Below are 20559 nucleotides of genomic sequence, written 5' to 3'. Positions count from 1 at the left end.
CCTAAGTTACACATAAAATTATCCACGGATAGATGAAAGAAACAAAGATAACAAATCTGAAACAAGTCTACATATCATTCTCAAAAAACAAAAAGTCCTTTGTTTTCTCATCAGAATGTCCTTTATTAAAACATTTATGCATAATTCTAGGATTCTTTAGCCTTTAAAAGTTTGATCTGATACCAGAAAGATTAAATCATTCAAGCCCAAATATAGTAATTTATACATTTCCCTGATAAAAGCCATAAGCTTTATTGGGAAAGAAGCTTATCTGATGGATAATACTTAGAAGAAATCTTGTCAAAGAAATGCTTCTAGTATGAGATCCTCAAGGATACGAACTGCCCCTGATTCCCTCCATGTCCTACACATCGCATCACACGAAGAACCTGACAAAAACATTTCTGAAGAGTTAAATTGTCATAGAAAACTGAAAGGACTCCAGACCGTGTTTAATAGGATGTTTTTTCTAACTGAAGCGTGTAACCTTTGAAATTGGCTAGATTGGTATAGGAAAACCTTTCAGGAAGTCAGCTTCAAGGATTTCTTAGTAAATAGATTTGTTTGTTTACATGAACACCCTTGGCTATATGTGAAAGCATGTTTATGTGCTCTCTTTCCCCCACTCAAAAACACTTAAATTTTCTGATTTAACTCTGCAAATAGAGAAAGCTTTAGAAGGGGAGAGGGTCCCACTGAAAACTTTGGGAAAGAAGCAACTTGTGTAACTTTTTAGTCAAATACTTTTTATATGCAACTATATTCTCATCAGATTTTAATTATGTCTTAGAAGAGAACACCGTCTACTATAGTGATGAGCTTAAAAAAACATTATTTATTCCAAGTGTCAGCTGTAGAAATAAATGCCTGCTAGCTCTATGGGGTCAGGGAATGTATGTGGCAGATGACACTGAGGAAAAGACAGACAGACAAGAAGAATGACATCATGTGGCTCCATTTAACTTTGTACGTAGCAACAGGTAACCTTAGGGACATCCACATATTACTCTCTGGTAACAGAGAATCTATCTACAACAGGTAGATCCATTCATCCAATCAAGGAAGAATGTCCTCCTGTCAGTGTAACACCTCAGGGAACTTCAGGGTGTGTAGACCTGCCTCTAATTTGTCTTTTATTACAAAGTTCTTCTGTTCCTGTTTCTATACCTACAAAGCAGAGTTAACACTCACTATTGCACATATTCTGGGACAACTCATGAGACATTTTGAGTACTTGAGAGGTGAGGTATGTGCATGCTAATTATAATATGACTTATTTCCAGAGGGCCAAGAGTCCTAAACAAAATTTATCCAGCACTTAGACCGTGCAAGGGACAAGAGTTTAATTTTACTATGAACCACGAAAATCCCCTTGCTGATCAGTAAAGCACATCCTTTCCCAAACAGAGACATTTGTACAAGCATATGGGTAAGTCAGTCAAGTTACATTTTGCTCAGTGTTCAGATAGTTTTCTGTCAAGAAGGACTGAAGTCTGAGGCTTAGACTCTAGAACATCATCGTGGTATATGTATATGTCCTGGGATTTTTACCTTGATCAAAACATGAAAACCTCACTGATGTTATGTGAGTATGTGAAAACTGCCACGTATCAGAAGGGCAATCTCCAAAGTTAGCCTCTGAAAGATAAATTTGTTTAGGCCTTTAAAGATCTATGGCATGCTAAAAAAAAAAAAAAAAACAAGTAGAGATTTTCTAAGGGGAAGGATATAGAATATTTTAAGGATAAATGTATTTCCAAAAGGAGTCTAATTTATACTCCAAGAGGTATGTTCAGCTGATGGGAAAATTTGATTAAACTGACAAGATCATCATCCTCATCCTCATTAACAATAATAACAGAAGATATTCATATACCATTTTACGGACTACAAAACGTTTGTGGAAAAGAGGTAATACTTCACTGTTCTTCTAGATAGGGCTGTAGCCATGATTATAAGAAAACAGAAAAGGAGGGGAGGAAGGCCACCAATTAAATGGTTGTGTGCTTCTTAAAGTCAAGGACCACTTCCTCCAGAGCTCAAGATTTCCAAACTCCCTCTAAAACTGAGACATAGATCTAGAACACAGAAAGTCAACACATTTACCTTTAACAAAAACATAAATGGAACTGTTCAAGCCTATTTCATTGGTACATGTATATCTGCCCGTATCTTGAGCCTTGGCACTGGTTGTGAGCCAGGTTTCCGTATTTCTGCTTGATTCAAGATGGAGGGCGGCATTCTCAAAAGTCCACTTTACCGAGTGAATATCAATACATAACAATTTAATCTCACTTCCAAAATTCACTGTTAACTGTGATTCAGCTGGAATGATTGATGGTGGAAAATAATTGGTTGGACTGGTAGAAGTTTGAAGATAACCTGCAAAGAGAAAAAAAAATCATGGTCAAATGGGGAACTTTTCATACTCCTGATTCCCATCTTACGTGTATCCCTATTGGTGTATCATTAAACGGATAACTTTGTCTACAGTTGCTAATAAAAAGCATCCAAAAACAGTACTTTCTTCTGCAAAAATAACGAAACAATGAATGATATACAGGACTGGGCTAGCTGAATGCTAAGGCTTTCTCCAGGTTAAGCGTATAGCTGAAATTGACTCTTTGGACACATGCCATCACAGAGTAACTGACATGTTAAGACTAGACTAGGTGGTGAGTGATTTAAATTTTGCTGAAATATTCATTATTTTGGCTTTTGTATAATACCTCTTGATTCAAGCTTTCCACCAAAAATATCTTTATCCAAATAAAACCAAGTATCCTATCTACAAGCATCTGATTTAAATGGAAAAGCATTTCAAAAGATAATGGTTTGAATCTCAGCTCCATTCCGTAGTACTCATTCAATTTGGATCCTGTTTCCTCATCTGCAAAATGTTCATGATAGGAGGTTCTGGTGAATTTCAAATGAACTAATTATATAGGTAGGTAGGTAGATAGATAGATAGATAGACAGACAGACAGAATGAGTTATGTACCCATGAAGCAAATTACAAATGAATTTCTTAAGAAGTAACAATAAAATGTACCAAGCAAACACTGTACCAGGAGGTAAGGAAACAGAAAAGCTAACATAGTCCTTGCCCTCAAGGAGCTTACTTGGGGAAAACAACAAATTCAAGCTACAAGGTGAATGGAAAGGTCTGGCAGAAGCAGGGTCAATTTCAGGAGCAGGTGTGGTTCATGGTACATCAGCATATCTGATAGCTGTGTATGTGTGTTGGAGGGGAGGCTAGGGCCAGAAGACTCTTAATGCAATGGCAGAGCAGATGATATAAACTGATGCCCCCATCCCCCATTTCATTGAAAGAATTGTAGTTGGTGATTCTCATCTCATTCAAGTAGAGATAACGGGGAGGTGGGGAAGAGAGGGGAAGGGTGCTCCTACGAGCAGCTTCGTGGCCTGGGTTATTAAGAAGTAAAGGAAGGAGAAGGGGAAAAGATGCTCCAACTGGTAGGCACCTCAATGTTGTTATCATTATTATTGATGATGATAACGATAAGCAGGACCATTGGGGAATTAATCATTAACCAGAGATGGCAAAAAATATTTTTAATCTCTTCAGTAGTGTGGTAGACACAGTATTACAATCCCTGCTTTACAAAAGGAGATGTATCGACCCACAACCCATAGAACAACTACAAAGAAGTAACTCACGGCGAATTCTGCACCCAGAGGCCACAGAACATTGGAGCGAGGGAGATTTCTGTTCCGGAGAGACCTGCAAACCTCTCGTAAAAGGTCCTTCGTGCTGCGGACTGGGCGCCGGGACTGGGAGCTGAGTACAGCCCTGCCGTGGCCGCGGCACCGAGAGGAACAGATCCGAGCGGGCTTCAGGGACGGGATCTCCAGCGGCTGCACAAGTACCTCCACCCACAGGTGACGGGGGTCTGTGAGAGAGTCCCTTTGGTGGGTCGAGGGGGGAGTGGGGTGTCCCCATGGCTCGGGCCCCCTCGGGAGACAGAAGCTGAGGGGCAGCAGCAGACCAGGGCTCTCCTAGCAGGCAGGAGCCTGGATCCATTGTTGAAGGTCTGTGCATAAACTCCCTGAGGGAACTGAGCCTGAGAGGCAGCCCTGTCCTCACCTGAGCATCTGAATTTAATCTCACACTGAATAGCAGCCCTGCCCCCTCCCAAAGCCCTGAGGCTGGAAGCAGCATTTGAATCTCAGACCCCAAACACTGGCTGGGAGGATCAGGAGGTGAGGTGGGTGTGAGGAAAATATTCAGAGGTCAAGTCACTGGCTGGGAAAATGCCCAGAAAAGGGAAAAGAAATAAGACTATAGAAGGTTACTTTCTTGGTGAACAGGCATTTCCTCCCTTCCTTTCTGATGAGGAAGAACAATGCTTACCATCAGGCAAAGACACAGAAATCAAGGCTTCTGTGTCCCAGCCCACTCAATGGGCACAGGCCATGGAAGAGCTCAAAAAGAATTTTGAAAATCAAGTTAGAGAGGTGGAGGAAAAGCTGGGAAGAGAAATGAGAGACTTGAAGTCAAAGCATGAACAGCAAATCAGCTCCCTGCTAAAGGAGACCCAAAAAAATGTTGAAGAAAATAACACCTTGAAAACTAGCCTAACTCAATTGGCAAAAGAGGTTCAAAAAGCCAATGAGGAGAAGAATGCTTTCAAAAGCAGAATTAGCCAAATGGAAAAGGAGATTCAAAAGCTCACTGAAGAAAATAGTTCTTTCAAAATTAGAATGGAACAGATGGAGGCTAATGACTTTATGAGAAACCAAGAAATCACAAAACAAAACCAAAAGAATGAAAAAATGGAAGATAATGTGAAATATCTCATTGGAAAAACAACTGACCTGGAAAATAGAGCCAGGAGAGACAATTTAAAAATTGTGGGCCTACCTGAAAGCCATGATCAGAAAAAGAGCCTAGACATCATCTTTCATGAAATTATCAAGGAAAACTGCCCTGAGATTCTAGAACCAGAGGGCAAAATAAATATTCAAGGAATCCACAGAACACCGCATGAAAGAGATCCAAAAAGAGAAACTCCTAGGAACATTGTGGCCAAATTCCAGAACTCCCAGGTGAAAGAGAAAATATTGCAAGCAGCTAGAAAGAAACAATTCAAGTATTGTGGAAATACAATCAGGATAACACAAGATCTAGCAGCTTCTACATTAAGGGATCGAAGGGCATGGAATAGGATATTCCAGAAGTCAAAGGAACTAGGACTAAAACCAAGAATCACCTACCCAGCAAAACTGAGTATAATACTTCAGGGGAAAAATTGGTCTTTCAATGAAATAGAGGATTTTCAAGCATTCTTGATGAAAAGACCAGAGCTGAAAAGAAAATTTGACTTTCTAACACAAGAATGAAGAGAACCATGAAAAGGTGAACAGCAAAGAGAAGTCATAAGGGACTTACTAAAGTTGAACTGTTTACATTCCTACATGGAAAGACAATATTTGTAACTCTTGAAACATTTCAGTATCTGGGTACTGGGTGGGATTACACACACACACATGCACACACGCACACACACATAGAGACAGAGTGCACAGAGTGAATTGAAGAAGATGGGATCATATCTTAAAAAAAAATGAAATCAAGCAGTGAGAGAGAAAGATATTGGGAGGAGAAAGGGAGAATTGAATGGGGCAAATTATCTCTCATAAAAGAGGCAAGCAAAAGACTCATTAGTGGAGGGATAAAGAGGGGAGGTGAGAGAAAAACATGAAGTCTACTCTCATCACATTCCACTAAAGGAAAGAATAAAATGCCTACTCATTTTGGTATGAAAACCTATCTTACAATACAGGAAAGTGGAGGATAAGGGGATAAGCAGAGTGGGGGGGGATGATAGAAGGGAGGGCATGGGGAGGAGAGTGCAATTTGAGGTCAACACTCATGGGGAGGGATAGGATCAAAAGAGAATAGAAGTAATGGGGGACAGGATAGGATGGAGGGAAATATAGTTAGTCCTATACAACACAACTATTATGGAAGTCATTTACAAAACTACACAGATTTGGCCTATATTGAATTGCTTGCCTTCCAAAGGGAAGGGGTGGAGAGGGAGGGAGCTAAAGAAGTTGGAACTCAAAGTGTTAGGACCAGCTGTAATGTTCTTACCACTAGGAAATAAGAAATACAGGTAAAGGGGTATAGAAAGCTATCTGGCCCTACAGGACAAAAGAGAAGACAGAGACAAGGGCAGAGAGGGATGATAGAAGAGAGAGCAGATTGGTCATAGGGGCAATTAGAATGCTTGGCGTTTGGGGAGGGAGGGGAGAAAAGGGGAAAAATTTGAAACCCAAAATTTTGTGAAAATGAATGTTAAAAGCTAAATAAAAAAAAAAAATGAAATAAAAAAAAATGCAAATTAAAAAAAAAAAAAAAAAAGGAGATGTATCATGTTTGTAGGTGGAAAAGAATGAACTAGTAGAGAGAAGAAACAACACCATGCCAGGTAAATAAGTTAAGCAAACAATCAGACCTGAACATGGTCCCATGGTCCCATATCCCAGCATACCCCAGCATGCATCATCCTAGGTAATTTTCCAATTGCAACATCCAATCATCATGCTAGAATTTGAAGCAAAATGCAAATAAGATATTCCCAGCACTATGATATTCAAACATGAAATAAGCAAAGTCAATATGAAGGAAAACAACATTGAATAACTCGAGAGCTATGATCGATTACCACTTCAGAAAAGACACAAAGGATGCCTCCCAGGTTCTTGGCAGAGAAGACCAGGGTTTACTTTATATGATGTGGTCAGTATGCTTATTGGTTCTGCCTGATTACTTGTTGAAAGAAAAGAGTTCTATTGGGGGATGGAGAAGTGTCGCTGGCAATCAACAAAGACTTAAAAAGAAAAAAATGTCACTCAGAAGCACTGACTGCATGTCATATGGTAAGTAAAACACTGATGTCCATTAGACACCATTTTGACAGCCAAAATGCCCTAACAGAGCTGTTAGGATTATATTTAGAAGATCCTATGGCATTGAGGAAAATAAAGGCAGAAATAGTAAATAAATGACAGTAATTCAATTTATTCTTCCCCATTTAAAAAAAAATCAGTACCTTCATTGAGGGAACATAGTCATTGATACGGAGAAGGCTAAATTCAATACAGGGACTATTCTAAATAGCTTGAGCTGGTATACATTCCATGCAATTCAATTACCTCTTTGTTGAGAGACACTTAAAAGTACACAAATGCATTAAGATTCAGTCAGGTAAATGTTGCTGAGAAGCTCCAAATCTAAAAGTCAACACATCTGACAGAAAACTCAGCAACATTCCTTCATTAACTGTGACTGCCATCAATTATTTTCCCCATCACCTCTCCCCCCACCCCAAATCCAGTCAATACCACCTATAAGTTTATTGCTGTAACTAAATCCAGAGTCCACCTCACACCTAGGCTACTTTCTAGCTGATATTCCTGAACCACTCTATACAAAATTCTTGTCCCCCCTCAAAATTCATCCTGAATATTGCCAAAATTAGTCTTCTTTTTCCATGGTATCACTTCCCCAATGAAAAATTTTTTTTGGTACATCCTTTATAGGATAAAATTCCTACTGGCTTAACCTGACATTCAAGGGCCTTGGCTATCTGGTGGCAATTTATTTTCCCCAAATGGATGAGAGATAGGGATCTACATAGAAAGAATTCTGAATTTGGAGTGACAGGGCCTGGCCTTCAATCCCAGCTCTACTTCCACTACTCTCTATGACCTTATACAAGTGATTTCCTCTGCCTGGACCTCAGTTTCCCTAGCTATAAAATGAGCTGGTCTGGATGATTTCCAAAGGCCCTTCCAGCTCCAAATATATGGTTTTATGACAGGGTACCATGGTAAAATCTCACAGTATTTCAACAGTCCCCCTGAGTTCCTGACAAGTAGTCCATTCACTATCTCCAGGTCATGTGTTGCTCATTCCCACACCATTATGCCCATCAAATACATCAATCACATCTTCAAAGCTCAGATCATGGATCATTCCCTCAGTGCACCTTTCCTTCCACCACTCTAGGCTACAACGGTCTTCTCCCCTCCCCCATCCTCTACTTTTCATGTTCCAGACTCTTCAACTCACTATCCATAGGATTCATTTAGCACTTTAATCAACGCTTTCACTCGACTAATTTTTGCTACTTGGCTGCTGCACCTGTGCCTCATCTTATCGGCTGTCAAATACCCGAAGGCAAAAACCAGGGGTCACACTATTCTGCAGACCCCAGTGTGTGGACAGTGATCCATCCCAAATAGCAGGTGCTTGAAAATTCCGTGTTTAATGAATAAATAATGAGAAAGGGCAGGAAAGAAAGGCCTCTAAATGCTAGCTGTTCTTCTTATTATTGGTGACCTATCACCAGGAAAATATAAATATTCCATGAATAATCATAGGATTTCAGAACTGCTGGGCTAGAAAGAAAATGAAAACGTAGAGTGACTATATCATGAAATCCTTTTTAGAAACCACTACAGAATTAAAAGGTAGTCTTTAAGGCTGCCAACCTCTGTTCCTACATTAACAATTAAAACTACCAATTTTATTTAGAAAAATAAATCATCTTTACTCGATTCTCCATGCTAACAGAAGAGATGCTAGTTTTTATTAAGGCTTTGTCACATATACCAATGTCTGAGTGATGGAAGCCGTCAGGATGGCCAGCCGTTCTTACATCCCATGTATTCTACATGTCCTTTGTTATACCAAAGTTCTCTCTAAGGATCCTTTTAGATCCTTGATTTCATGAAATACATGTCCGTGAACTCTATTAGGCGCAGCAAATATGCTTTTATGCAGACGCTGTCTGCATATAGGAGGGAGAGAAGGACCTCACACATCTACTTAGCCATCTTCTTGTCTTCCACTTTGGGGTTATTAACAGTGAAAAAGGCAAAAGCACAAGAACCACGCTAGCACTAACTATATAGGAAAAAAACTTTAAAGGGTAACAAGACCAGAGGAGTCAAATACGCTGGTGCCAATTTATTAAAGTCAGAGTAAACATTTTTTCTTCCTCTTAACAAACTACTCGTGTTATTATGTAGGCCATCAGTTCCAATTCCTCTGGGTTTTTCTGTTTTGGTTCATTTTTGTTCTGGGTTGCCTTGTTTAGCTTAACTCTTTTTGCAAATTATATTTTGCAAATAAGAGAAAGTCAGGCTAAATTAGGAATCTAATGAGATCTGTGGGTATACTGTTTTCAAACGAACTTGATGAATAATCTTTTTAAACTTTAATCTTGTATTGCTAATTTCTTTCTGTAACCTCTCCCTTTGGTTCTTCAGAGTAGAGGGTGAATGTTGTATTTTTCAAACAGGAAGCCTGATGATTGACTGATCAATGATAAGTGATGTCCCTTCAAGGCACAGATTTGATTATTTCCTTGGGTTCCTTTGCAAGGTGCTGGGGCCCACAGATGGTACCCAGTTTGGTACCATTAAACTTTGGTTTAACGTAAAATGTAAAAAGAGTAGGCCTGTGTAAGGCATCTGGCTTTCCTCAGGTTAAACATACAGCCAAAGCTGACTCTTTAAATATATGTCGTCATTGAAAAATTGACATGTGGAAGCCAGACTAGGTTGGTGGAGAGTGGGTTCAATTTTGCTGAAATATACAGCGTTTAGGGGTTTTCTTCATAGTGTCTTTTGATTCCAATTTTCTTTCTACTTAAAAACATTTTTATCCAAATAAAATCAAGTATCCCACAAGCATTTAATTTAAATGGGAAAGCAGTTTACATGGAGGAATAGACAACAATGAGGATAAAAACCTACACAGAGACAACTAGCCTAATTTGGGAAAGTGAAGGAGAAAGAACTGATTAGAGTGGGTTAGAGTAGTTAAGGGAATCAGCTTAATGTGAAGGTCTCTAGTTCACCTCCCCTTCAGTTCCTATATTATTCGTAGATTTAGAGGTGGAAGGGCCCTTAAACCACAAAACAAAATAAAAAGTTGGTTGATTTGTACTGCTTGAGGTTTTTCATATACTTTCATATCCCCAGGAGTAAACCAAACAAACATGAAGTTGGAAAATTTCTCACTGGTAAGTGACAGCTCACATGAGTTTCTAAAAACCAATGGATGGCCCTGAAAATAGAACCAGTTAGAAGTTTAGGGGCCCCAGTTCAGTTCAAGTCACGTGTCCACCATCTTCAAAAGTCCATCAGCCACAAAAGTCAAAATAAAATAAGTCAAACTAAGCTTAGATTCTATTTTGAAATAAATTTTTAGCAATTCCTAATTATATAAACTAGTTCCATTACATTCCTAGAATATAATACATATTTTATCACTGGGAAAGATGACTCAGATTCTTAAGAGACTTTTATCCATTTTTCCAATAACTTGGATGTGGAAACTGTTAGTTCTTAAACAATTGCATATAACTTCAGGTTCATAGGCAGATTGTTCTCTTTCTCTGTATATTGAAATGCTGATGTTTGTTAATGATCATTAAATTAAATTCAAATTAAATTAAAAAGAATTTCAAATATTTGTAAAAGGTAGTAAGTAGGAAAACTACTTACTGAACTTTGGATCCAAAACTGACTCTATGTTCTCTGCTCAAAATACATTTTTCAGGAACTCATCACCTAGATAGAACAACAGGTAGAGTACTGGGCAAATCCTGCCGCAGACACTCACTACATGTGAGACCCTGAACCACTTAAATCGCTGAGCCTCTTAGAGTCTTGTTCCATTTGTAAAACTGGGGGTGGGGAGAGATTGATTTCATGGCCTTAGAGGTATGTTCCAGTTCTAAATCTAGGATACCCTCATCCTAAATCTAATTCAAACTCCTTTGCCTGGTATCTGAACCTTGGGACCTCATTACCATTCTCAACTTCATTCAATTACCCTCCTTCTACTTCAAACACTCTGCAGTTTCCTCCCTCCCTATCTTTGTCCACATTTTTCTATGAGCCTGACATGACATCCTACTGATCATTCAAGGAGTGTCCAAAATTCTTGAACAGCGGCATCGTGAATAAGGGAGGGAAAGTTTGGAAAATAAGTCTTCTAGAGACAAAGGGCAAAGTCCTAAATGGTCTCTGAGAAGAAGACCCCACTGGAGCAGCAATAAGGAACCAAGCTACCATATATGAAGGATGAAAAGACTAGAACTTTGGCCTCTCCTACTGCCAGGAAAGCAATTCCAATCTATCTTCCTACAGGAAGGAAGCCAAGTCTGTCAAACACCTATGTTTCTGTGACCTTGGTCCAATCACTTTCTTAACCTGTGGAAGCCTCGGTTTCCTTTTCTATACATAAAAGAACAGATTGGATGGCAGCTGAGGTCTCTTTCCTACTCTAGGTCTAAGATTCTATTTGTTGTTCCTAGAACTTAGAATTTCATCTCCTGTGATTCGTGGGCTGCTAAAAACCACCCCCCCTCACCCCCATGGCCAGGAACAATCTCCCTCCAAATCTCATCCTCTTAAAATCTCTAGTTGTCTTTAAGGTTGAGCTCAAATTCCGAGTCCTTCACAAGGTCCTTCCTGATTTCCTGTCCCCAAGTCTTTAATGTTATCTCCTTAACACACCCTGTGAATCACTTTATACTTCTTTTATAAGCATTTTCTATTGACGTACACATAACATGCTTTCTCCCTTTGTAGATTTTACGGTCACTCCAGGCCGTAATAGCTTTCCACTGTGTGGTCCTGTGTGCAACCCAGCACCTAGGACAAAACTCTCTATGCATAGTAGGTGCTTCATTATAAAATGTAAAACAGGTGGAAAGGATTTATCTCATTTGTGCAGTTGCATCCCCATCACCTAAGAATGTACCACACACAGTAGGCTCTCAATAATAATTTTGACTTCCTAACTCAGGAGTGTTGTAAGGAAAGTGCTTTGCAAACTGTCAAACATCTACATGAACTATTTATTATTCCTATAATCCACAGGTGGTAATTTGATAGTTCTGCTACCTGGTAAGCAGTTTTGAACTTGATGTGGCTGCAAATAGGAATTTCTGGGCAAAATAGCATATGACAGAACCTTTATTATACAGATTAAAGTCCTTATCTGGTTCAAACACAACATCATTAAAACACACACAAGCCCATGAGACGAGACCAGTAATAAATGTTAGTCTGTTATACTGATGGTATCTCATCTCCTTAATCTTGTTTATAGGGCCATTCATTTTTCATATAAGAAAAAAAAGCCTCCTTATTCAATACTGTTTCCCTTGCATCCCAAAGCAAACACAAATCAGAGAATTGAGGTTATCCAAATAGAATCATGGCAAGGGTGTTCACATTAATTTCCCAGTCAAGGAAGGCTATCAGATACTCTGATCTCAAAGTCCCCCGGTACCCATTTTTAGCAAGCTGACCATGCTGGAGTTCCACCAACTTTACGGAATTATACCCTAGCTCTTGAAAAGTTTATGAATGCCCTCTCAATATAAAACAGTGAGAACCTCAATGATCATGGAAGAGACTTCAAAGGGGGAAGGGAGAGAAGATGGACCAGCTACCACCACACCCAGCTACCCTTACATTGATCCTTGGTAAACAAAAATTTAAAAGAATGATTCGATTCAATTCAATTCAAGAAGCATTTATTAAGCACCTACTATATAAGCCAGGTACTGGAGCTAGGTACTAGGCTTATACATATAAGACAGACTTACTACTAATAGCCTTTTTTTTCCAAAGTTCTCAAAGGCTTTTTCTGTGTCATGGACCCTTTGGGCAGTTGAGTAAGTCTACGGAGCTCTTCATAAAATAATGTTTTTAAATAATTGAACAAAATGCTGAATTTTAGAGATTAGTGAAAAATAAAGATGTAACTTTTTCCTACGCAAGTCCATCCTATCAACAGAACTCACCTACCTTGGGCATGTACAGGAGTTAAACATCCTTGTATTAGGAGGACACAACAAGAAAATCTTTTTAATTTACATTAGTTGACAACATCTAGAACAACGTACAGCTTTTTTCAGTCATTTTTCAGTTGTCTGACTCTTATCTGGTCACTGGATTCAGGTGGCTCTGGAGGAGAAGTGAGGCTGGTGACCTGCACAGCCCTCCCTCACTCAAAACAAAGTCAAGTGTGAGTCATGTCATTATTTCCCTGATGGCATGGTCTTCTTCAGCAACGAAAGATGAACACACACACATTTATAAACAAATGAAATAAAACTCACCTGTACACCGTAGCAGACTCTCAAAGTGGCTGAAATGGAAACCTAAGTTTCCTCCTTTCTATGTCTTTCCTCCAAACAGTCCCCTGAAGTTACAACTGTAGATATTTATATTTCTGTGGGGTTTTTTTTTATTTCTGGAAAGCTCTTATTGAAATCAAAATGGGATGATAACAAAGGATGACTATGGGATCTGAGGTTTACTGAACAAGGAGATCCTCCCCACCTGCGATGCTGATGGGATAACAGGTTCTCTTTAAATGTTCATTCCCCTGCTCTTCCCAAGTGGAGCTAGAAATCCACTGAAGGCACCAGTAGGGAAGGCTTTGAGGCCACCTCCTAACACCAAAAGGGTTGACACTGACTTTGTCTAGATCCCAAAACACAAACAAGGGTCGTTTATTTACGTCCCTGCTCTCATGAGGTCCCCCACAGCCTGTGTGAGTGCTTCATAAAGCAGAGTTTTGGCTGCTTCTTTCCAGGAACAGATGGTTTCAGCAAGATCCTACAAATGGACGCAGTGAACAAACATAAACTGCTTTCTTGCTGGCATTTTCCAGAGCACATGTGGCACTCACTGGTAAGCAAAGCATGGGAGGAGGAGCACATTTACAAATTAACCTATCACCAGGCCTGTTTTCTCTCAAATGGAAACAGAGAACCTTAAGCAAACGCAAAATAGGGGTTCTCAAAGGGCAATAGAATGTTCTAAACAGCTTTCTTAAACTTAATCATCTCCCACCACAGACATTAAATTAGGGGCGGGGAACCTGCATTAAATTATCCGAAAGGTTCACCAAAGCCTTCAAAAGTTCATCTTACAATGTGTTATCAAAGAGAAATGGAGTTACTAAAACTTAACATTAAATTCATATTGACTTAGAAAACCACAAATTAGCATTTTCTTTGCTTTATTGTATTCCCCCCCACCCCCATCTGATCTGGGCCACAGGTTTGATGTTTCTAGCTTAAAAGGCTGAAAATCTCTACACACTCAAGTACTTTGAACAACAAATCAACAACTGGTAACTTTTAAGGCAAACTTTTATTCCAGGACCTATGATGATCCATATTTTGGAAATGACCAAAAATCCCACATTGGTACCCAGCCTTCAACCAAAATAAATATTGACTCTCTGACTCTCCTGCAATTTTGCTGCTAGTTACAGTTTATATTTAGTTTGGATACTTATTTGTGTTATCTTCCACCTTAATGGTTAAATCAGTACATTGCAATGGTGAAAACCCTTAAAATTCAGGCCTTAAATGGGCCTGACAGATTAGGAAAATGGTTATTTTCCCTATCTCCTATTTTTTTTGGGTAGACAGTACATTTTTTCCATTCTATGTCATTTTCAAAATGACACCGTTTTCATAGCAATAATGCAGCTGTTCACAGGGAAAATAAAAGCGAAAGCAGAGGGGCCTGTCTTATTGGGGAGACTAGGGGAGTGCAGATTATTTCTTTGCCCTTCACCCTTTTCACCTCTGAACTGCCCTGGCTAGCTAGTGGAAGGGGATCAGGTCGATTGCCAACGTGAAGGAGCTGCTGCTCCTGCCTCCTTCCCCAGGTTGTTGTAACAATCAAATAAGGTAATAGAGTTTAAAGCAAAGGCCTATACCCATGAAGAGGATTCTTAGTTTTAAAAGATCAAGTCATCCCTTCTCAAATTTTGGCACTGGACAGATCAGTTTAGCATGGGAGAAGTCCCTTAGAGGTCATCCATTCCAACTACCTCATTTGACAGGAGGGAAACTGAGCCCCAGAGAGGTCTCAGTGACTTGGCCTAAGTCACCCACAAAGAGATTGGATTCCACTGGAAGACTTCTAGTGCCAAATTCAGTGGTACTCTCTCCAGAGTCTCAAAAACATTCAAGGATGAGACAAGGGCCCAGAAGGCAGTGAAAGTGTGATGCATGTTACACAGAGAGATTACATGCAAAACCAAATTTCAAAAGTAAAGTTTTAGTCTTATGGGAATGAAATGAAGCTTAACTCTAGGGACACTGGCAAAAACTGCCACGTGTATGTGTGTACTCTCGAATCGGAAGATTGTTGTTCCACTGACTGTTTTATTTACTTAATTAGCTAGCTGCTATATTCATTAACACCACCACAAAAAGTGAGTGGCAAAAAAGAGATAAAATATGCTTAGGGTTAGTTTTGTAACAAAGGACTTCACTAGTTTAGAATATGCTCCTCAAAAATCACCGTTGAGAACATGGAGTGTCAACATAAGATAGGGCTGGCTAAGAGCAGCTTTGTTTAACACCTTGCAAAATTCATCACAATTGGATCAACAATCCTACTCTTGAGAGACCAAATTTTGTCTCTGCTTTATCTGTGAGAAGAGATGGATGACAGCCTGGGCCATAAGGAGACTAGGTGGCACACTGGAAAGAAAGCTGGATGTTTTAAGTGGGCTGTGCTATACTTATCTGCATGACCTTGACCAAAGGTCATTTCACCTTTCTGAGCCTATATTTCCTCGTTTGAAGATCCCTTCTTGATTTATGCCCCTAGGATATCCAAACCAAGAGATTTCCACCAGGGCAGGGGTTACCATCCTTCCATACCAAATTACTGATTCATGTTCTGGTGAGAAGAGGTGATACAGTCATGGTCCCAGCCCCCCACCCGGCGCCCTCCTACCTCCCCTTGTCCCTCAGGAGGCAGAATGTTGGTGAAGGGGTTCAAAATACTACATATGACTATTAGGCTAATTTACTATATAGACTTTGGGTGCCCCCCCTGTCTGTTGTAGGCCCTCCCCAGGTTCAACCACTCTGGGGTTCCTTTTGCTCTCAATTCAATTCACAGCTTCCTGCCTAACGTTTGCTTTCTTGACAAGTTCATGGGCCCCAAAATGGTGGCAGTAACAAAAACAATTCCTATGAGTTTGGGGGCAAAGTGGCCAAGGAACATCTTTTAACAGTAACAGAATTTCAGACTTGGAGGGGACCAGCTAATCTATACCATACCCCCAAAATAATCTCTAGTACAACATAAAAGACAAGGTTTCATCTAACCTTTGCTTAAAAAATCTTCAGTAAGGGAAAACTCACAACACCTGCCCCAAGCAGCTCGAATCGGTAGGTAATTTTTTCTTGAATCAAGTCTAAATCTACTCCCTTGCAATTTTGATTCATTGTCTCTAGTTTTCTTTGCCCGTCTGGATTAAATTAAACAAATCGACTCCCTCTTCCACATGACAGTGTTTCAAGTTCTTGAAAACACTATTACATCTCCATCCTACCCCCCACCCCAGTCTTAGTTTCTTCTGGATAAACATCCCCAATCCCTTCCATACATCCTCATATGGCACCGTGTCAGATGGCAGTAGACAGCAACTGTCACAAGAACATGGAAGGGGTATATTGGTGTTAACTAGTCAACATGCCACTGAAAATCGAGCCATGTGCCAACTTTAAGCAAGCATGACATCAGCCGCCAACTGGCTGGAAAAATAGCTAATGGTTAGAGAAGGCACTCCCACACTGTATCACAACTGGTTGCAGGCAACAGGACCAAATAAATTAACATATAGAAAGGGCTTTACAAACTTTAGAGAGTTATACAAATGCTAGCTATTGATTGTTGGTCTTTGTCCTTTATTTTCAAAGAGGATCAATGATATCACAGGGTGATGTCTTGACTTGTGTGTGAATTGGATTTAAATGAGGCAGAGCTGTAAAAAAGTCATTGGACTCATTTTCTCTTCCAAAGTCATCAAAGTCCAGTGTCAGGACAAAAGTTAACGTGACTGTCGGATGGCCCAGAATGCAGGGGATGACCACCTTTTGATGGCTGACCAAGGTCTTTTACAATACCTGCTTCGGCAGCCTCCCTGGTTTCCTGAAACAAATTGTTCTCATCCGCCCATTCTGTCAGAGAAAATCTTCACATACCTGGGGTAGACATCCCCAGTTCATTGACAGGTTTGAGGCCTGTCAGTTACCCTCAACCTGATTTAGCCCAAGACCATTTTCAAGGGAAGGGGGAGGGGAGGTTGCTGAGCATGCTACAGCTTCTTAGAGTCACAGGTGAGAGTTAAATGCCAGGTGGACATCAAAGGTGGATGAGCAGCCTTCATACCAGAAAGGCTACTCCTCCTTGAACACCTATCATACACTTGTACACTATTGGTATTATTATTATTATAATACCTGGGGCAGCTAGGTGGTACAGTGGATAGAGCACCAGTGCAGGAGTCAGGAGGACCTGAGTTCAAAGCTCACCTCAGACACTTGACACTTACTAGCTGTGTGACCTTGGGCAAATCACTTAACCCCAATTGCCTCATCCTGGGTCATCTCCAGTCATCCTGATGAATATCTGGTCACTGGATTCAGATGGCTCTGGAAGAGAAGTGAGGCTGGTGACCTGCACAGCCCTCCCTCACTCAAAACAAAGTCAAGAGTGAGTCATGTCATCATTCCTCTGATGGCATGGTCTTCTTCTGCAACGAAGGACGAACTCATTATAATACCTATTACTTAGTCTATGAAAAACAACAGACATTGCAAAATCTCATCAACTCTACAATTAAAGAGGCTCTCTTTGAAGAAACACTTACCCCTACCTTCCATTCCCATTTTGGGCAGAAGGAATAGGAGATATCTAGTTAGTCATCCCCTTAAAAGAAGCACTATAGTTTAAGACACAAAACATCAGCTGGAAACAAAGTCTTTATGATTTAGAGAGGCTGAGCTCGTAGACAAACTAGTGAATTCTAAGAAAAGACTGATGCCTTTCTTCAGTATGCCATGGTATGGGCAGGTCACTTAACCCTGTTTGCCTCAGTTTCCTCATCTGTAAAATAATCTGGAGAAGGAAATGACATATCATTCCAGTATCTTTGCCAAGAAAACCAAAATGGGGACATGGAGAGTTAGTGCTGAAAACAACAAATAAGACTCTCATCACCTTTCACCACAACTACTGCAGTAACCTACACTGGTTTCCCTACTTCCAGTCTCTCCCCTTTCCAGTCTAGACTCTAAATAGCTGCCAAATCAATATATCAATAATCAATCATTAAATATTTACTAAGACTTTACTATCGCCCCTAGTATAAATCCTCAGACTGACATCTGAAGTCCTCAGTAACAATCTTACTTCCATCTCTGCAATCTTATTTCACACACTTTTCAATCACACTTGTCAATCCAAACTAGTTGTTCCCTCTCCAGACTTTCTGTTTCCTGCCTCTGTCCCTGGGCATTGACCATCTCCCTTCTCTCCCCGCCCCCATTTCTAGAATTTATTCCCTTCTGTACCTCCCCACCTGTGATGGAGGTATAGACTAATATCTTATATAATATACCAAGATAAGCCCCAAATGGGTTATGTACCAGATATAAAAGGTGACATCATGAATAAATGGAATACACGAGGAAATTACCTGTTAGATCCATGGATAGGGAAAGAGTTCATGATAAAAAAGTGGTAAAATGGAAAAAGTTTTTGCACTAACAAAACAGATAAAAATAGAAGGTGAAGATAAATTACCACAAATTTGTCTGATAAAGCCTTCATTTGTCAAACATATATGGATCTGATTCAAATTTGTATAAGTGACAGCCATTTCCCAGTTGATTAAGTGGTCAAAGGATACGAATAGTCACCTTTCAGAAGAAGAAATCCAAATTTTCTATAGCAATCTGAAACTTCTCTATCTTTAATAATTCGAGAAATGCTGTTTAAAACCACTGAGATACCACCTCACACTCGTTAGATTAACAAAGTTGAGAAAAAAGGAAATTGACATGCTGGAAGGGCTGTGGGAGAACAGGTAAGTTAAGGGACCGTTGGTATACCTGTGAACTGGTTTGCCCATTCCTGAAAGCAATTTATACCAAAAAACTATTAACTGTGCATGCCCTTTGACCCTGAGATATTGCTAGTAGGTCTATACCACAAAGAGATCAAAGGAAAAGGTCCTCTGTTAACAGTTGTAGCTGTTTGTTGTTTTTGCATATGTGTGTGCGTGTGTGTGTATGTATGTGATGACAAAGATTTTAAAACTGTGGGACCATCACCTGGGGAATGACTAAACAAGTTATGGTATATGAATGGGATGCAATGTTATTGAACTGTACAAAATGATGAAGGGGATGATTTCAAAGAAATCTTGGAAGATTCCTATAAACTGAATAATACAGAGTGAAGGAAGCAGAACTAGGGAAATGATTTATTTGTACAGCAACAATCATGTTATAAAGATGATTAACTTTGAAAGACAGGAATTCTGATCAGCACAATGACCAAGCACAGCAGACTAAAGATGAAATGTATTGCCCATTTCCTGAAAGAAAGCTGATGGCGTCAGTTAAGAGTGAGGCTTGTTTTCGAAATGGCCAAACAATTTCTTTGTTTTTCTTGCTTTCTCATTGGAGTAAGAGGGAAGGTAAGTGAAAGGGAGACAAGATGGATGGATGTTCATTTGAAAAAAATTTTTAATAAAATAAGTGAAAATAAAGTTACCTAGTTTCCTTCAAGAGTCAACACCAGAATCTTCCTGATTGTCTACTCTTTCTTTTCCCTTTGTTTTAAGTTCTCCCTCCCTCATGAAATCACTTTGTATGTACTTTGTATTTCCACACCTGGGTATATGTTGTATCATTGTCTGCCCACAGTAAGCACCAGCAGACCTCCAAGTCCTTGGAAGAAAAGGTAGTTTCTGTTTTGTCTTTGGATTCCAAGCTTTTAATATTTATTTACAAAAGGGGAAAAAAGGGAAGGAAATGGAGCATTTGAGGCCAATCCAATCTAACCTCCCCATTTTACATGATAAGAGAACTGAGGGCCAGAGTGGTTAGTGGTTGCCAAAGGTTACCCAACTGGGAAGGGACAGAAAGAAGATACAGTATCCAAGGGCATATCTTCTATCTCCAAAGGCAACACTAAGATAATTGTAATGTAAAGGCAAAAGGCACCAATTAAACTTTAAAAATAAAAATGTTCACTATTATCCATTCCATGCTAAATATATCTGTACGATACCTTCCTTTTGTTAAATAAAACCCAGAAACGAAATCTAAAGACCTTGAAACCACAGCAAGAAGATGAAAGGAAAGAGGAAGTGAATGCTACAATCAGGCAACAAGACAAGGCAAGAAAATCTGGCCATGGCTGAAAGACTAACTTGGAGACCAGCAGTTAGATAGCCAGACTTCAGTGAACCTAGCCAGAGTTTATTTTTTTAAGCATGTCAGTAATTTATTCAACAGACATTGGCAATTAAATTATACTTATCCAAGGATTTTAGGGGAAAGAATTGTTTCACTTTTTTTAATATGAAGCAATAATTTGGGAAAATGACAAGAATGAATAACTCAAGGAAAATAGATCCCCGAATGTCATTTGTAAAATAGACTC

General features: G+C 39.6%; 1 protein-coding gene across 2 annotated transcripts in view; it reads right to left on the bottom strand.

The window, feature by feature from the left end:
• The window catches only part of KIT (KIT proto-oncogene, receptor tyrosine kinase), a 98940-nt gene that overhangs the window by 54798 nt on the left and 23583 nt on the right, over positions 1–20559 (bottom strand). For both annotated transcript variants that reach the window (XM_072620793.1, XM_072620794.1), the window contains exon 2: positions 2107–2382. In XM_072620793.1, the coding sequence (XP_072476894.1) occupies positions 2107–2382 (276 nt within the window). The remainder of the gene's footprint in view (positions 1–2106; positions 2383–20559) is intronic.

This window comes from Notamacropus eugenii, chromosome 6 (assembly GCF_028372415.1).
Source record: "Notamacropus eugenii isolate mMacEug1 chromosome 6, mMacEug1.pri_v2, whole genome shotgun sequence".
Taxonomy (NCBI): domain Eukaryota; kingdom Metazoa; phylum Chordata; class Mammalia; order Diprotodontia; family Macropodidae; genus Notamacropus; species Notamacropus eugenii.
Note: the sequence above shows the minus strand (reverse complement) of the source record. Positions and strands in the feature narration are given on the sequence as shown.